The 16,779-nt window shown below is 44.6% G+C and overlaps 1 protein-coding gene across 1 annotated transcript in view; it reads left to right on the forward strand.

Moving 5' to 3' along the window:
* Positions 1–1,234: 1,234 nt before the first annotated feature.
* LOC147458144 (uncharacterized) overlaps positions 1,235–16,779 on the forward strand; it is a 33,788-nt gene continuing 18,243 nt past the window's right edge. Inside the window, exon 1 of the mRNA XM_086511766.1 lies at positions 1,235–1,613. Within this exon, the coding sequence (XP_086367892.1) occupies positions 1,335–1,613 (279 nt within the window). The 5' untranslated portion in view covers positions 1,235–1,334. The remainder of the gene's footprint in view (positions 1,614–16,779) is intronic.

The raw sequence follows: 16,779 nt of genomic DNA on the forward strand, positions 1-16,779 counted from the left end.
CATCTCTTAACTTGAGTGATTAGTATCCGGGAGGTCGAATGTATAAGCTGTCTTACTACGTTTCCCGTTTTCACTGTTTACAAATTTATGATTGAGATCAACAGCGTGTCTCAGGAGGTATCATACTTGCTAGTGAAGGCATCAATGGAAGCATTTGTGGGACTCGAAATACAGTCAAAAAGGTTTTGAAGCACAAAGAGTCCGATAAACGATTGATGAAGTTGAGGTGGACTGAGTCACCTGCTACCGATGAAGAAGAGGAGCTTCATCATGGTCATACCGTTGGGGTCATGTCAGGGATAAGCTTAAAAATGAGGTGTGTAAACTACCTCTGTGGAGTCTTTTGCTCTTTTGAAAATTCCAGACTCTTTGTTGTTTAACACAAGGTCTATAGGCTATTTGGGCAGGAAGAGTATGCAAAGGCATATTATGATGCTTTGATGCAAAGGCAACAAGCAAAGGTCTGTGGAGAGAGAGAGAGAGAGAGAGAGAGAGAGAGAGAGAGAGAGAGAGAGAGAGAGAGAGAGAGAGAGAGAGAGAGAGAGAGAGAGAGAGAGAGAGAATGCTACCTATGACAGCAGACTTGTTTAATCAAGCAAAGGTCGATGGAGAGAGAGAGAGAGAGAGAGAGAGAGAGAGAGAGAGAGAGAGAGAGAGAGAGAGAGAGAGAACCTGATGGTCATTGGTCTTCGTCTTACCGGGAGTTGCCGTGAGTTGGGAGAGGAGAAGGCAATAGGCTCCTGATGTCAACCTGCTGGGAGTTGCCGTGAGTTGGGAGAGGAGAAGGCAATTGGCTCCTGATGTCAACTTGCCGGGAGTTGCCGTGTTTTTATTGTTAATTTGACGGCGCAGCTTTACAACGCTATTTTTTTTAGAGCTTTACAGCGCGTCGGTGCTGTTTTTTTAAGAGCTTTGCAGGGAGATGAGGTGCAACCATAATTTGACGGCGCAGCTTTATAGCGCTGTTTTTTTTAGAGCTTTACAGGGAGATGAGGTGCAGCCACGTGGGCTGCTGAGGGGCCAAGGAGCGAAAAATTGCCACTTCGCTAACGAAGTAAAGACCACCACCTTCATATATAGTTGAAGGTGCTCCATGCATGAAGGTAGTTATAATTGTAGAATGTGGCGGTGAAGGAGTGGGAGTAGTGGGAGGGGTCCGATATGCACTATTGTTGCACAATCTGTGGCCTTGTAAAACTTGCTAGTTTAGAGGAAGCAATTGGGGATTCAACAAGCTTCCTTCTAAACCTCGCCTAAACCTTCGCGTATTCAAGCAGTAAGTTAGGTCAGCCTCGCTCTCTCTCTCTCTCTCTCTCGCGCGCGCGCGCGCACTCATGACGTCAGTTCTCCGCCGTATGCCACGCTTGTTGTCGTCAAGGTCAAGGCGCATGTTCTCCACCGATGACATGCCTGCCCATGACGCCACAGTAAGCGAGTGGATACGTTACAGTGCGAAACTGCTGAAAGCCGAGGCAAGACTGCTGAAAGAATCCAAACAAGCCGAGGCAAGACTGATGACAGAAGCCAGCAGTCTCAGATGCCAGGAGGTAGAGCTTTCATTGGCTCTTGAGGATGCACGGAAGGAGCTACTCACCTACAAATACAAGTTACAGGTATGTTGTCCTGACATTGCTCTTTACTATTGGATAAACCTGAAAACCAGGCCAGAGAGAGAGAGAGAGAGAGAGAGAGAGAGAGAGAGAGAGAGAGAGAGTTGTAGAAGGAAGTTCTGGGCTTCTCTGCTGCAATTTATTTGAAGAATGGAGGAAAGCTAGTAGAACATGAGTTGGATACACATTAAAAATTGAAGTACAAATATATCATGCACATAATTACCATATCCTACAATCAATGTACTTCTATATATTGCATCTAGGGCTGATAGGTTACTATATGGTACTACTCGTCTTCCATATCAATGCAACATGTTTTAGCTCTACATTGCAAGGCTCTTCCCACCTAGTACCTTATGTGTCCTACAACTATCACCATGGGCATTCAATCTCAAAAGAACTCCAACTCATCAGCGAAGAATATTCCTATGTAAAGCTCCCACAATATTATTGATCCCTGTCAATGCACGCAATCGTGCAACAAATAACTTTGATGCGTGTCAACTCACGGCCAAGTGTGACCAGCTCAACCTCCAAACTAAGGGAGCGGAGCGAAACCACAGCCCACTGCGGGTGATAGTACTCAATACAAAGGAGTGCGAGAGAGTACTACCTTGCTCCCTCAAGACCTGCTCTTTGAACTTGCACCACTCAAAACGTGCTCGCTGACCCTTCTTCAAAACATACAGCTCTCGGCGTCCCTTTTGGTCAGTTCGCGGCGTCCAAGACCCGTGCTGGGCATACTTGGAAATCCCTCCTATAAGCGGCGATTGCACCTTGCGTAGGGCTCTGATCGAGCGTGAAGGCGTGCTGTGTGAGGAATGAAAACTTGTTTGAGCTGCTCTGGGAACACGCAGGTCCCAGCCTGTTTCGTTTTTTTGCATGTTCGTATCTTTAATATCCTTAGGCCTTTCCAAGGTCCTAATTCCCTTTCACACGTAACTTACCACCAACGATGTTGAATAACTCAAGGGGCCTTGCCCACATACTACCATCCATAAGCCATCTTCTTAGAAGACGCGAATCCCGCACTGTTGGTTCCTTGTGGGTTACGAGTGCTCGAGGCCTTGAGAGTCGAAATTGCATCAAAGGGCTGAGAGTTAGTGGAGGGTCTCGAGACGTCCTTTGAAAAGAAGACCCGTAACAGGCTATGAGCATCAAGAACCACACTACAAGGCTTTTGCGTGCATGGCAATGGATGATACATGGTACTTAGAGGCTAAAGCTTTCGTCAAGGCAATCAAGCCAATCTACGAAGTTTTATGCATCACTGATATGGAGGGCAGCACTATGGGGTTGCTCTATGAGTACATGGACAAGATTGGAGAGGCTTTTGACAACAATGTCTCCCTTTCTCACTAAAAGTAAGCGACTTTTAAAGTTTATGGTTGTTGATTATAATTTATGTATAACTTATGGGCACTAACGATGTTAGTGGGGATGCCGTGGTATTTAGTCAATACTATGCATGCTGGACTGATGGTTATATTGTCTTGTGGGTGGCTACCATGTGTCAATACCTTGCGCTTTTCTTTAAGGGTGCATCTAGTCTTATCCTGATTTGTGGATTCATCTAGGTATATAATTTATGTAGAATTGTGTGTGTTTATGGTTACAAACTTATGGTTTATGTATTTTCCAATCTAGGGTTGAGAAGCTCCGATGTGTGTGGAACACATGATGGGATTGGTTTCATAGACCAATCCATGGTGTCGCATATGTATTGCATATATTATGGTCTAGTCGAGAGCAATATCATAATGAGGAGCTAGAACATGGCAAGTGGAGATACGCAGTGTTACAAGCGTGGACATCCCTAGAATACAATAGCAACACACGAAACACAAATTTCAAAATCACCGAACTTTACTAAAATAAGAGAGTCGACATGGCACAGCGGAGTTTCCCGCCCATTGCTCACATCAAGGTACAACTCCCGAGGGTTCTTTGCTCTCAGACTCTGCATCTAGATGTTCTGCAGAGAGGCCCCAAGGGTTCTTTATAAACAGTACAAGGGTTGCCTAAAAGTAGAGTCTCAAAAGCACTTTCCCAAGAGCACTAAACCCCAAAAGCTTTAGGTTCAGAGCACTTAATCCCCAAAAGCATTTGCTCAAAAGCTAGCGCTAGAAATTGCAAAAGCAGCGAGTAAAAATTGCGGAAATCCGTACAGCTTGCCACGTGGCACCAACAATGCAAAACGTGAAAATCCATACGACCAACCACGTCAGCATGTGAGCGCAATTTACGAAAATCTCTCCAAAGTCCAAGCTTCTGTCTTTTAGGGTTTTGGACCCACGGCCAGTGCTTCATAAGTTCTTTCAGTTGGTCAGTTCAGTCTCTCTTGTCCACTCGGCCATTTCTCTTCTAGTTGGTCATGCCACATCATCACTTTGTGACATTTCTCCCTTTGAAAGAATTGTAATCGCCTTCAATTATGCGTGCAAAAATAGTCAAAGGACCGAAACTCTCTTTAGTAGATATTGACTCTACGTACTCATGCACCAAACTCCACCAATCCAACACTTCTACAAAGACATCAGTCACTAATCAATCGCATTTTTGTCGAGGGTCTCAAATACAAATCCTGATCATTGTAACCGTTTAGCAATCACATGCAAACTGCATTGATCTCTTCACGGATGTCTTGATCTACTAAATCTTGTTAGTATCAGGTTCATATCTTTTCACTTCACATTGGAACCAAGCAAACCATGCCCATGACCATCCCCAGAAGACAATACATCCACATAGCATGCAATGCACAAAATCACACACTTAGTTCATATTGAACACCATGCTCAATCATTAAATCTAGCCATCTCATTTTGTCCAAAACTCTTGATACACCTAGATCATTGTGCAACCATCTCATCCTTCCGGAACTCTTGATGCACTCACACTAGTATCCAATCATCTCATCCAGATAGACATTTTGATGTACTTCAATTCACATTCAGTTCTCATCCACTTAGCCATCACATCCAAATCTCATCGATCTCTAACAGATGTCTAGATGCACTAAGTTGAAATCATTCATGAGACAAAATGTTGCAACATTTCATCTTTCTCTACATGTCTTTGTTGCTAAATGGACTATTTTCTTATTTTCTCGAGTAATTTCTTTTTATTGAAATTAGGATATTTAGAGATGTGCACTTGAATTGTAAGGTTAGGAATTGTAGATCTACTGGATTTATTAAAGCCATCAGGAACGCAAAACTATGATGCGTCATATGATGGGTGACATTAAGCATCGCGAAGAGGTTTTTCCGTTAGTTCGATAGGAGAGACCGGGAAACAAATATTTCTGATGCGTCACGTGATGGGGTGACGGGAGCATCGGAAACGGAGTATCTCGTTGGTCTGGCAAGAAACCCGAACTTGAAAGAGGAATATGCGTAAAGATGCAAGCACAAGAATAAAGATGGGTTCTCAGAAGCTTTTTAAGAGAAGATTTTCTTAAAAGGTGTTATACTTTAACGAGTTTTCCGGGTAGAAGCAGACGCTTTCCCGTGAGGAATCTATGTTTGCATTGCATTTGTGTATGTGGTTGCATTCAGGGACGCTTGGGAAGTGCTGTGACAAGCATTGTTTTTAACTTATAATGTTTTATTGAGTTTTTGGGCAGGTTCATACCAATTTTAAAATATGTCGGCCGTCCACTTAATAAGTGGGCAGCCACTTAGAAAATAAAGCAACAAAACCAGGCAGCAAATTCTCTCTCCCTATTTGGGTAGAACAAAAAAAAAAAAAAAAAGATCCGCTGCGATCTCTACGCGGCAGCCTCCGCTCAATTATTCCTGCCGTTGCCAGGGAGCTATAAAAGCATCCCATGTCCTCACTCAGAGGAAGGAGTTGCCAACGCCAGCAAGAGAAGACTCTGCCGCTAGAAGATGCAAGAGATCGACGGGTATCTATTGTGGGTTCGCCATACAAATTGTTGTCCTATGTTTGTGTGTGTGTTTGCAGGTACTTCATGGCGAAGGAGAAGCGGGAAGGCTTTGGCCTATGCTTGGGAATTCCGGGAACGGAATTCGGAAATTGTCTGCGGAGTCTTGACTCCGAGCACAAACGGAAAAAGGATTGAGAACTCGCCTCTTGGATTTCCCTTACGGTAAGGAAGGACCATCGACTCAGAGAATTAGAACAAAGGTGTTTTCTCTGGTTCTTGTGCTTGTAAAAAGATTCTCCCTAATAAAGGATTCTCTCTAAGGGGGGGGGACCAGCCCATCTTCTTGTCCCAAACTGTGTCGAACTTTCCCTCAACTCTGTTTAGTTGAAAGATTATTTATTTTCGTCTTGTTGATTATTTGTGTGCGCTCCCGTTTGTGATAGTGGAATCAAAGCTCAGATTCCTCTCTTTCTTTGCAAAGGACGATGATTCCGAGAAGGAACGGAAAGAACCAAGATAAGTCTATCAGTTCATGCACTTAAACAAGTCAAGAACAAATCAGTTTCATATTATCTGGAATTCCATTTCATAAAGTCATACAGCAGAATACTGTCAGCTCTCAGTATCCCTGAAGCTCAAAGAGACATCAGTGACTCTAGTATAAAAAATCGAGGCATCTGTTGACAAAGGAGCGGAGTAACTCCCCTCTTGTGCATACCCAGTGCACCAGATATCCGGCCAAGCTGAATTCAGGGTTCCATTTGGAATAGACTCTGCTAAACCAAAAGCTTCAAGGTAAAGTTTCACAATGTGAGGAGTATCTGCTAGGTACTCCTCCTCCATCCACTTCGCATCCAATGCAGGACAGTTCTTGAATGTAACCAAAAACCGCCTTCTCACTTTACCCTTAATCTTTCTGTCCTTATGTGCCAATATCTGTTTTGGAACAAGGATCTCCGCGTTTTCTTCCACTTCGGGTTGCTCATCAGGCTCCCCATCTTCAGGCACGTCACCTTTAAAAGGCTTCAGGAGACTCAAATGAAAAGAATTGTGAATCCTCTAAGTTCCGGGCAGCTTCAGTCGGAACTAGACATCATTTATCTTTTTGAAGATCTGGAAAGGTTCGTAGTACCGCATACTAAGCTTTGGAAAAAGCCTCCCCTTTCCCTTTTTCTTTCTCAGGCGTGCCTTCTCAAAACGTAAGAGTACCCAATCATTCTCCTTCAATTTCAAATCGCGACGATGACGATCTGCTGCCTTTTTCTGTCTTTCTTGAGATTTCTGCAAAGCCTCGCGGACCTTGGCAAAAGCCGTGTCCGAGTCGCGCGTGTACTCATCGGCTTCAAAAGTCTTATCTTTCGTGCATTGGAAGGGTGGAACCTTTGTAGCACCTTCAATAATCTCAAATGGCGTCTTCCCCATCGAAGAGTGTATCGTGTTATTGTAGGAAAATTTCACCAAAGGTAGATACTTTTTCCATTGAGTCTTCTGACCCGAGATATAAGACTTCAATAAATTAAAAACCACTGAATTCGCAATCTCAGATTGCCCGTCAGTCTGCGGGTGGAAGGATGACGAGAATTGCAACCGCGTGCCAATGTTCTCTTGAATAGCCATCCAAAACAAACTCGTGAATCTGGGGTCCTTGTCGAAGACAATCGTCTCGGGCATGCCATGTAATCTAAAGATCTCGGCCACAAACAGTCTCGCTAAGTGATTCGGCTTGATTGTTTTCTTCCTTGGAATGAAATAAGCCTGCTTGCTAAATATGTCAATAACAGTCCAGATACCATCTTGACTACTCTGTGTTTGGAGATCAAAAATGAAATCTATTGCAAGGTCTGGTGGGTATGGGCAAAGGCTGTAACAATTTTTGTGCTTTATGCTTGTCAAACTTGACCTTTTGGCATACCAAGCAATTGCGCACAAACTCGTCCACATCCTTCTTGAGTCTCGGCCAAAAGAAGTATCTCTCTACCCCTTTCAAGGTGGTAGCAATGCCGCGGTGACCCGTAAAAGACGGATAGTGGCAGTCGGTCATAACCTTTTCCCTCAACAGCTGTGTAACGCACAACATGGTTTTCCTCATCAAGTAGCCATCCCGAATGGAATATCTTGCTACTGTCTCCCCATCCCGTATTCGTGTGAAAATGTATGCAAAATCCGTATTTGTGGCATACTGATTGCCATATCCTCAAAGCTCCTATGATGTATCACGGAAATAGCCATAATCAATGGCTTTCGAGACAAAGCATCTGCCACCAAATTCTTCTATCCTTGCACATGGACAATCTGGAAGTGAAACTGTTAGAAGATGTTCGCCCACCGCATCTGCTTTTTCGATAGCTCTTCTGCAAGTTCGACAAAGTCAAAACTAGTCCTGTAGTCAATTTCCCTTTCAAAGTCTAAAAGGCAGTCACCTCTGTGGGTCCCCACGAGAAAGGGACTCCTTTCTGTGTCAAGATATGCAAAGGGGAAGCAACCTCTGCAAACTTTCTAATGAACCGCCTGTAGTACGAACACAAGCCCAAGAAGCTTCTAATTTCATGGACATTCTTCAAATCAGGCCAAACATGAATAGTCTCTATCTTGGCCGGGTCCATTTGCACGCCTCGTGCTGAGACAATGTGTCCCAAAAAGTGTTATCTTTGGTAGGAGAAAATCACTTTTCTTCGCATTAATCACCAACTTGTGATCTTGTAATGCCTGAAAGACCTGAAGCAGATGTTCTCTATATTCTGCCTCATTCTTGGAGAAAACAATGATAACGTCAATGAAAGTGCCAACAAATAGTCTGTACTCTCGAAAATCCTTGTCCATCATCATCCGGTTAAATGTCCGAGGAGCATTGGTTAGTCCAAAAGGCATCACCAAAAACTCAAATAACCCAAAAGTCGTTCGAAAGGCTGTCTTGTAGACATCTCCCGGGGCGATTCTGATTAGATGATATCCACTCTTCAAATCAATCCTGCTAAAGCACAAGGATCCCTGTAATCTGTCGAGTATATCATCAATCCTAGGAATCGAAAATATGTTCTTGATGGTGATTTTGTTGAGAGCTCTACAATCGATGCACATTCTCCAAGATCCGTCTTTCTTCAAAACCAACAACACAGGAGAGGAGTACGGTGAAGTACTAGGCTGGACAAGACCCTTTTCCAAGAGGTTTTTCACTTGGTTCATAATTTCTTCATTCTAGGCTCGGCTCACACGGTAAGGTGGCCGCTTCAGTGGTGTGCTTCGAGGTATCAGATCAGTAGTATGATCTTTAGGACGAGAGGGTGGTAACTCGCCTAGTAGGCCCTCTGAGAAGCAATCGACATGAGTGTGGAGAAAATCTTGGCGTTTTTTATCAAGTTGAGACATATTTGTCCTATTCTCATCATTCATCTCTCTCAAGAAGATCGAGTAAACAAACAGACCGGATTTCGTTAATTTTGAAATGGACGTAGCCGATAGAATAGGGATAGACTCGCCCTTAAGTTTTACATCTAGTACAATGGTCTGCCCTTCTGTGTAGTCAAAGTCGCTTTTCTCGCCCGATAGTTGAGCATAGCGTTGTTCTTGTGGTACCAGGGAATTCCCAAGAGGACATCACAACCTTCCAAAGGCATTATGTAGAGGTCCTCATGCCCCAAATACCCTGACAATGCAACCGAAGTTTGCCAATGACAGGTGTAATGGCTATGTCCCTGCCGGGTGCCTCTATAACTGGCTTTGCTAATGGTCCCATCTAATCGGTTGTGATCTGGAGCCGCGCCGCCAATTCAGGTGAAATGAAGTTGGCCTTAGCTCCTCCATCAAAGAAGATGAGGGCTTCTTGGTCTTTTACTTTGCCCCAAGCTCGCCAAAGTTCTGTACTCTCGTCCATCGTGCTTGGGTTAGTACCCATGCAATCTGGAACCAGTCCTGTTTTCATCTTGTCTTTTCGTCCACGTTCCTCAGCTGCTTTTGAACTCTCAGGCCTTTCTTCGTCCTTGTCGTTTTGTTCTTTTGGTGCCTTTTAGGGTACTTCGTGGAGAATGCCAAGTTTCCCCGCATCCAAAGCACTTCCCCTCTTTGATGTAAAGAGCCCTCTCTTGAGGAGTGAGTTTGGGTCGTGCATCCTTTTCTTTCTTTTCTGGGTTGCTCTTCCTCTTTCTACTTTTATTTTTTGGAAGTCTGTTCGGCCCTTGCGTCATGATTTCATCTGTGGGGTAGGTCAGACTGCTTGAGTAAATGGCAAAACCCCGTTTTGCATGAACTCATCAGCTCCTGAATGGAAGCTGACTTTTGTTCTAAGCTGTGATCTCGGATCTCTTTAGGAAGACCTAATGAAACCGGCGCGTGGGGCGGTAGGCGTTGGCTCTCACCCGAAATTCTTTACTTTAGACACACACACACACACACAGAACGTGCAAAGGAAACCTGCGACGGGAATTAACACTTGAATACACGCACGGCTCGGAAGCTAGAATGCCCCGAGTAGACGCCGACAACCTGTAGGCCCCAAAATTGGCGCGTCTTTTGGTATTTCTTTATTCTTTAAGAGGGTACATTACAAAGAAGAGTCCCGGGAATCCTTCACCTGTATCTCGCAAGATACTTCCTGATTTGGCTAATGTGGCCAAATTTCGGCAGCATAACAGCCCCAAAACTTGCACGAAACCAATTCCCCTGCTAGAACTCGCTTGCACTGGCGTATACCCTCTGATTCCTGCCCAAAAACAGTAAATTCAGTACGCTGTATTTACTGGTTTTTGCCCTGTTTTCATCCCCAAACAATCCCCTAACTGTCTTCTGGCAGTGGGGCACGATTTCCAAGTATTCTGGAGTCCGTATGGCTGAAAAAAGTTAAATTACAGCGCATACACAGCGCTGAATTTGCACCTGTACGGTGAGGTTATGACCCTCACCGATGCCTGCTTTGGAGTAGCAGCTAGCTACCCCTGTTCCTGCTCAAGGAGGCTCTTGCCTCAGCACAAAAGCATGAACCCACATAGTTGTACATCAATCAAATGAAGAGCCCTCTTATGGGGCATCACATAACTGCACGTAGGGGAGAGAGAGAGCAGTGTGTAGCGTGCAGGGCATCACTCCTAGCACCACATTGTACATAAGAGGGAAAGGAAGCACTCCATAGCTCTTAACCTGTGACAGAGAGCTTCAAAATGAGCCTCCCAGCTATAAATTCAGCGCTACCTATTCTTTGCATTGGAAAGTGCACAAAAATGTGACACTTGGCACATTTACAAGCATTTTCCTGTTTCAGGTTTGCCGCTTAAAAATATCCTAACTGATCGCCCAGTTGACTTCACGGCAGAGTTGTAAAGTGTTCCCCTAATCATACCGGAGGTAATGACGCGAACACATTTTACAGCCCAAAATAGCAGTTTCCTAAATATTAGGAGATGCGTCTGTTGGGCTCCCACTGGTCTTCTGACCATATATCCTCATTGGGACCGCATCCAAAAATGCAATGTGGCCCAACTGTCGGATACTTTCTGTTGGTAGTCACACCTTGACTCTAGGCCTTTATTGAGTTCACTTCCTAGTATCCACCAACTTGCTAAGTGCGACGGGGGGACCTACATGACCTTGCTCTGAGCCTAGACATCCTCTTACTATACGAATTCCAGTGCCGACCACTTCACGTCTGCGGGTGAAACTACCGTTCACATTGGCCATACAATGTCTGACCGTTTGCTACTTCAAAAAGAGGGTCTCAAAAATAAAACAAAATGCATTGGAAAGAAACCAACAACTAAGGTTAGTAGTTGCCACATCCTTGTGACATAGTTAACAGCTGCCATGTCCCCGTGACATACCCCCCTCTTGAAATCGCAAACGTCCTCGATTGCATACCATAAATACACGCCATTGATGATCTTGTGCTATGAACACTCTTTTATTATCGCATGTATCCGCAAGAAAGGTCGCACACAGATATACAAATACACGCCATTGATGATCTTGTGCTATGAACACTCTTTTATCATCGCATGTATCCGCAAGAAAGGTCGCACACAGATATACAAATGACTTAATGAGACCTTCATACTTTTGCCATTTCCATCTATTACAGTGAATTCATATGTACATTTGATGTACTAGCTCTATCATTACCCCTCCTTTGTACACGTTGGGTTGGGGCATAAGTAGGCTGTAACCCAAAGGCTTCAAGGTAAAGCTGCAATACATTTGGTGACTCTGACAGTTCATGCTCTTCCATCCACTTTGCATCCATAGGCGGATAGTTCTTGAACTTCACCAAATAGCGTCTTGCAACTTGTCCTTTAACTTTTTTGTCTTTATGTGCCAGAACTTGCTCAGGTACCAGGATCTCATCAAGTTCATCAACTTCTGGTTGATCCTCATCTGGCATATTTTCTGGCACATCACCCACGAAGGGTCTTAAAAGACTCACGTGAAACGCATTATGAATCTTCCACGCATAAGGCAATTTCAGCCTGTAAGCCACGTCGCTGATCTTGTCAAGCACTTGAAAAGGCCCATAGTAACGCATGCTGAGCTTAGCAAACAGCCGTTCCTTGCCCTTCATCTTCTTTAACCTCGCCTTTCCGAACCTTAACAGAACCCAATCACCAGGTGATAATAGCAATTCACGACGGTGACGATCAGCAGCCTTCTTTTGTTTTGCCTGAGTCTTCTCCAAGGCAACTTTAATTTTCTTGTACATTTCATCCATGTTCTCAACATATCGATATGCCTCAAAGATCTTGTCCTTTGTATGCGAAATGGGAGGAACTTTTTTGCCGCCTTGAACAATTTCAAAAGGTGCTTTGCCAGTAGACGAATGCACCGTATTATTATACGCATACTCAAGCATAGGCAAATACTATTCCCACTTGCCCTTATTATCAGACACATAGCATTTGAGCAGATTTAAGACAATAGAATTAGCCTCTTCTGATTGCCCATCAGTTTGTGGATGAAACGAAGCCGAGAACTTGAGCGTAGTGTCCATGTTCTCAAACAATCCTCTCCAGCAAACTGGTCATGCGAGGATCATGATCACTGATAATCGATTGTGGCATACCATGGTACTTAAACACATTGTACATGAACAAGCGTGCCATCTGATTAGATTTTATCTTCTTCGTGACAGGGATAAAATGGGCCTGCTTACTGGACCTGTAGGTAATGGTCCATATACCATCATTCCCTGTTGGCGTTCTCGGAAGATGAAAGATAAAGTCCATAGCAATGCTTTTCCATGGCTTATCCGGAATCGGCAGTGGTTGTAACAACCCTGGTGCCTTTTGCCTGTCAAACTTGACCTTTTGGCAAACTATGCATGCTCGCACAAAGGCATCCACATCTCTCCTCAAGGTAGGCCAATAGAAGAATGTCTCTACCGCTTTAACTGTCGCATCAATACCACGATGCCTTGCATACGGTGGGACATGACTCTCTTCCATAACCTTATGTCGCAATGGCCTAGTGACAAAGCATAAAACCATCTCTAAGGAGGTAGTGCTCATGATGTTGCCCCTCTTGCAACTGTTCAAAGATCCTTGCAAAATCTTCATCAGTAGCATACTGTTCCTTCATGCCATCTAACCCATGATGATAAGGAATTGACACACCTGAAATTTCTGGCTTCCTTGATAACGCATCAGCCACAACATTCTTCTTGCCTTCCACAAGCATAATCTGAAAGTGCAACATGGAAAGAATGTTTGCCCATCGCATATGCTTTTCAGACAAACTTTGACTGTGTCAAGAAGTATCGCAAGGTCTGATGATCTGTTTGGACAACAAAATCAACACCTAAAAGGTAGTGCTTCCAGCTAGAAAGCGCATGAATCACAGCCAAGAGCTCTTTCTCATAGACCTGCATAGTCCTCTCTAGGCCTTGCAAAATTTGGCTTTCATAAGCTACTACCCGTCCATGTTGCATTAGCACTGCTCTGATGCTACTGCCACATGCGTCACACTAGACCACAAATGACTTCCTGAGATCTGGCAAAACAATTAGTGGATCTGAAGTCAACTTGTCACGTGACACATCCCAACCCTATGTGTCCGTGGACAAGCTACACCACAGCAGGGTTCAGTCAGTTCAGTCAAGTCTAGATTAGCAGTGATCTGGCACTTTTGTGAGTCTATTCGTAGACCGTGCATGCCCAGTCACTTAGCATAGATGCATATCCTCCGGTTGCACACAACATGATCATCGAAATTCCCATCAGAATCCATTAGTATCAGTTAGGGGAATTTTCTAGTGCATTTAGCCTATTTTCCTATTTATTGGTATTTTCACTTATTATTTTTAAGTGACTTTCCAACAAAAGTAGGTAGGGCAATTTTGCTAAGTTAATACATAAGCAAACCCAAGTTATCACTTTCTGGCAGAAGAGGCAGCAGGAGGAACTATTTTTGATAAACCTTCTATAGTAGGAACACAATCCCAAGAAGCTTCTAACATCGTGCACAGTCTTCAAGTCTGGCCATGTCTTAATAGCTTCGACCTTTGCGGGATCCATTCTGACACCATCCTTTCAGACTATGTGGCCAAGAAAGTGGATCTCTTCCAAGAAGAATTCACTTGTCTTAGGATTGACAAGTAACGTGTGGCTGCGTAGCTCTTCGAACACAATGGTCAAGTGACGCCTATGCTCCTCTTCTTTCTTCGAATACACTATCATGTCATCGAAGAATGTCCCAACAAACTGTCGATGCGAGCGGAAAATCCGGTCCATCATTCTGTTGAACGTGGCAGGAGCATTTGTTAGCCCAAACGGCATCACTAGAAACTCATAAAGACCAAATGTCGTTCTAAACGCAGTCTTGTGCACATCCTCTGGCCTTATACGAATCTGATGGTACCCACTCTTAAGGTCTATCCTACTGAAAATTGCAGCACCCTCTAAACGATCGAGAATATCATCAATTCGAGGAATAAGAAGCCTATTCTTGATGGTATTCTTATTGAACGCACGGTAATTAATACACATGCGCCATGAGCCATCCTTCTTCTGCACTAGGAGCACTGGGGAGCAAAAGGGTGAAGAAGTAGGCTGAATCAGCCCCTTCTCTAATAACTCCTCAACCTGGCCCATAATCTCTTTCTGCTGCACCGCACTAACCCTGTAGGGAGGTCTATTTGGTGGGCTACACCCTGGCACCAAATCTATCCGATGGTCCTTAGGTCTCTCTGGCAGCAATTGCGACGGTAATGAATCAGAAAAACAGTCACTAAACTTTTACAAAAATGTTGACCTTTCATTATCTAACACAGATAAATTTGACTGATCACTATCTGAGACATCAGGTGCAAAAATCAAGTACACAGAAAGATGATTCTTAATTACAGAAGTGATAGCAGAAGCAGATACAATAGGGACTGACTCTCCTTTATGCTTTACATCCAAGATGTGAGTTTTGCCCCTATGCTATACAATGATCTTTTTGTTGTAGGCATCCAAGACTCCATGCACTCGGAACATCCATGGGATCCCCAACAAGGCGTCACAATCTTCCAGCGGCATGATATAGAACTCTTCTGTGTCCACATACGACTGAATATGCAAACGCAGCTTTCCAATGATGGGAGTAACACACTCTGAGTAGCCAGGACATGCCAAACGTGCCTGTGTTGTGTACCCCATCTCTTCAGCTTTGATGCCCAGCTTCATAGCTAACTCTCGTGAGATAAAGTTGGCTTTGGCACCTGGATCAAAGAAGATAAGTGCCGTCTGATCCCTAACTTTACCCCATGTCCTGCATAACTCACTGGCATCTGTACTGCGCCTGTCACCCACCATGTCTGGCATCAAACCTGCCGTGGGTTTAGGCTTCTTGCCTTTCTGGTCTTCTTTATCCTCTGAGTCAGCTGGCCTTTTCCTTTGTGGACAATTGATAGCAAAGTGACCAGGCTACTTGCATATAAAGCATTTGTTTTCAGCCATTAGGACCTTCTTTTCCTCGAGCGACTTGCGCACAAAAGGCTTCCTTTTCTGTTTCTTTGCCTGCGCTCCAAAAGTCCCGACTGAATCCTTGTCTCTGGTGGCCTTTTCTAACCCCTGTGACGCATCAGGAGCCGTTTTCGCAAAGAGCTTCTTCGCTGAATTTTTCTTTTGCTGCCCTCCTTTCTGGTTGCTCGGAAACCCACTGTCCTCTCCTTTCAACAAGGCAAGAACAGTGTTCGCAACTTCCATAAGCTGAGTGAGGGTAGCCACTCTGTTCTTGGTACAGTAGTCACGAAGCCCTTTAGGTAGCCCACAACAATACTTCTCTATCTGCTCTGTCAATGGCACAAATCTGTAGGAGGTCACTGAGAGTAACGCTTTACAAAACCTCCTATGGTACTCCAGCAAGCTCTTGCATGAAGCTGAAGTAAGCTGGTGCCAATCTGTCATGACGTCAGCTTCAAATTCATTTGACAGCCAAGCAGATGCAAACATTTGCTTGAAAGTAAACCCAAGTGGCAGGTGCCTGTCCTTGCATGAACAATGTCGTCCACCATGTAAGCGCATTGTCCTTTAAGAAAGTGGCAGCTTTCCTGACTTTCGAGGCCTCTGTGAAATTCTCTCCTGCATAAGCTGTATGAAATTGCTGGAGGAAGGTAAGAGCCTTTTCTTTATCTTCAAAGCCACTGAAAGTACTGAACTTTATAGCTGCACCACCCTCTTTGTAAGCTTTTGGCTTCTCCAGTGCGCCCAAGTTGTCATAAGGAATGGTCTGCAACATGGGCACTGTAGTAGGCATGATCGGCACATCTTGGCCATTCACATTTTGCGTCAGAGGTGCGATATCTGGTTGCTGTCCAGAAAAACCAGCCTTGCCAAAATGACCCTGTGGCACCCCAAACTAGCCGTGGTTGCTCTGAAAACCTTGCTGCATGCTGATTTCACCATACATGGGGTTTGGCATGATGCCTTGCATACCCCCAAACACTGTTCCTGGCATGTACGGCTAACTTCCAGGTGCATAACCAGCCATACTTTGGAACACTGATCCACCCCCGAAATACCCAGGATGTACCGTGGGTGGTGGAAAAACTGGGTGCATAGCCTGGTATCCAGTTACCTGTCCATTCAGGACAACATGCTGGCTCTGAAAGGTGGCGGGCTGAGCTGGCATTACCTGTGGAATAGGCGTTCTAGCCACCTGTTCAAGCGCGGGAGGAACCTGTTTTGGGGCCCCTGACTCCGCAACATGCGAGTGTTCCCTTTCCTCCTGAGCCGCATGAAGTACCTGGGCTTGAGCCTCAACGAGCTCCGTACGCGGCGTAGGTTGCCTATTTTGCTGTTGCACTGGTGGCGCTTG

This window comes from Adiantum capillus-veneris, chromosome 5 (genome assembly GCF_014529385.1).
Source record: "Adiantum capillus-veneris isolate H3 chromosome 5, ASM1452938v2, whole genome shotgun sequence".
Classification (NCBI taxonomy): Eukaryota; Viridiplantae; Streptophyta; class Polypodiopsida; order Polypodiales; family Pteridaceae; genus Adiantum; species Adiantum capillus-veneris.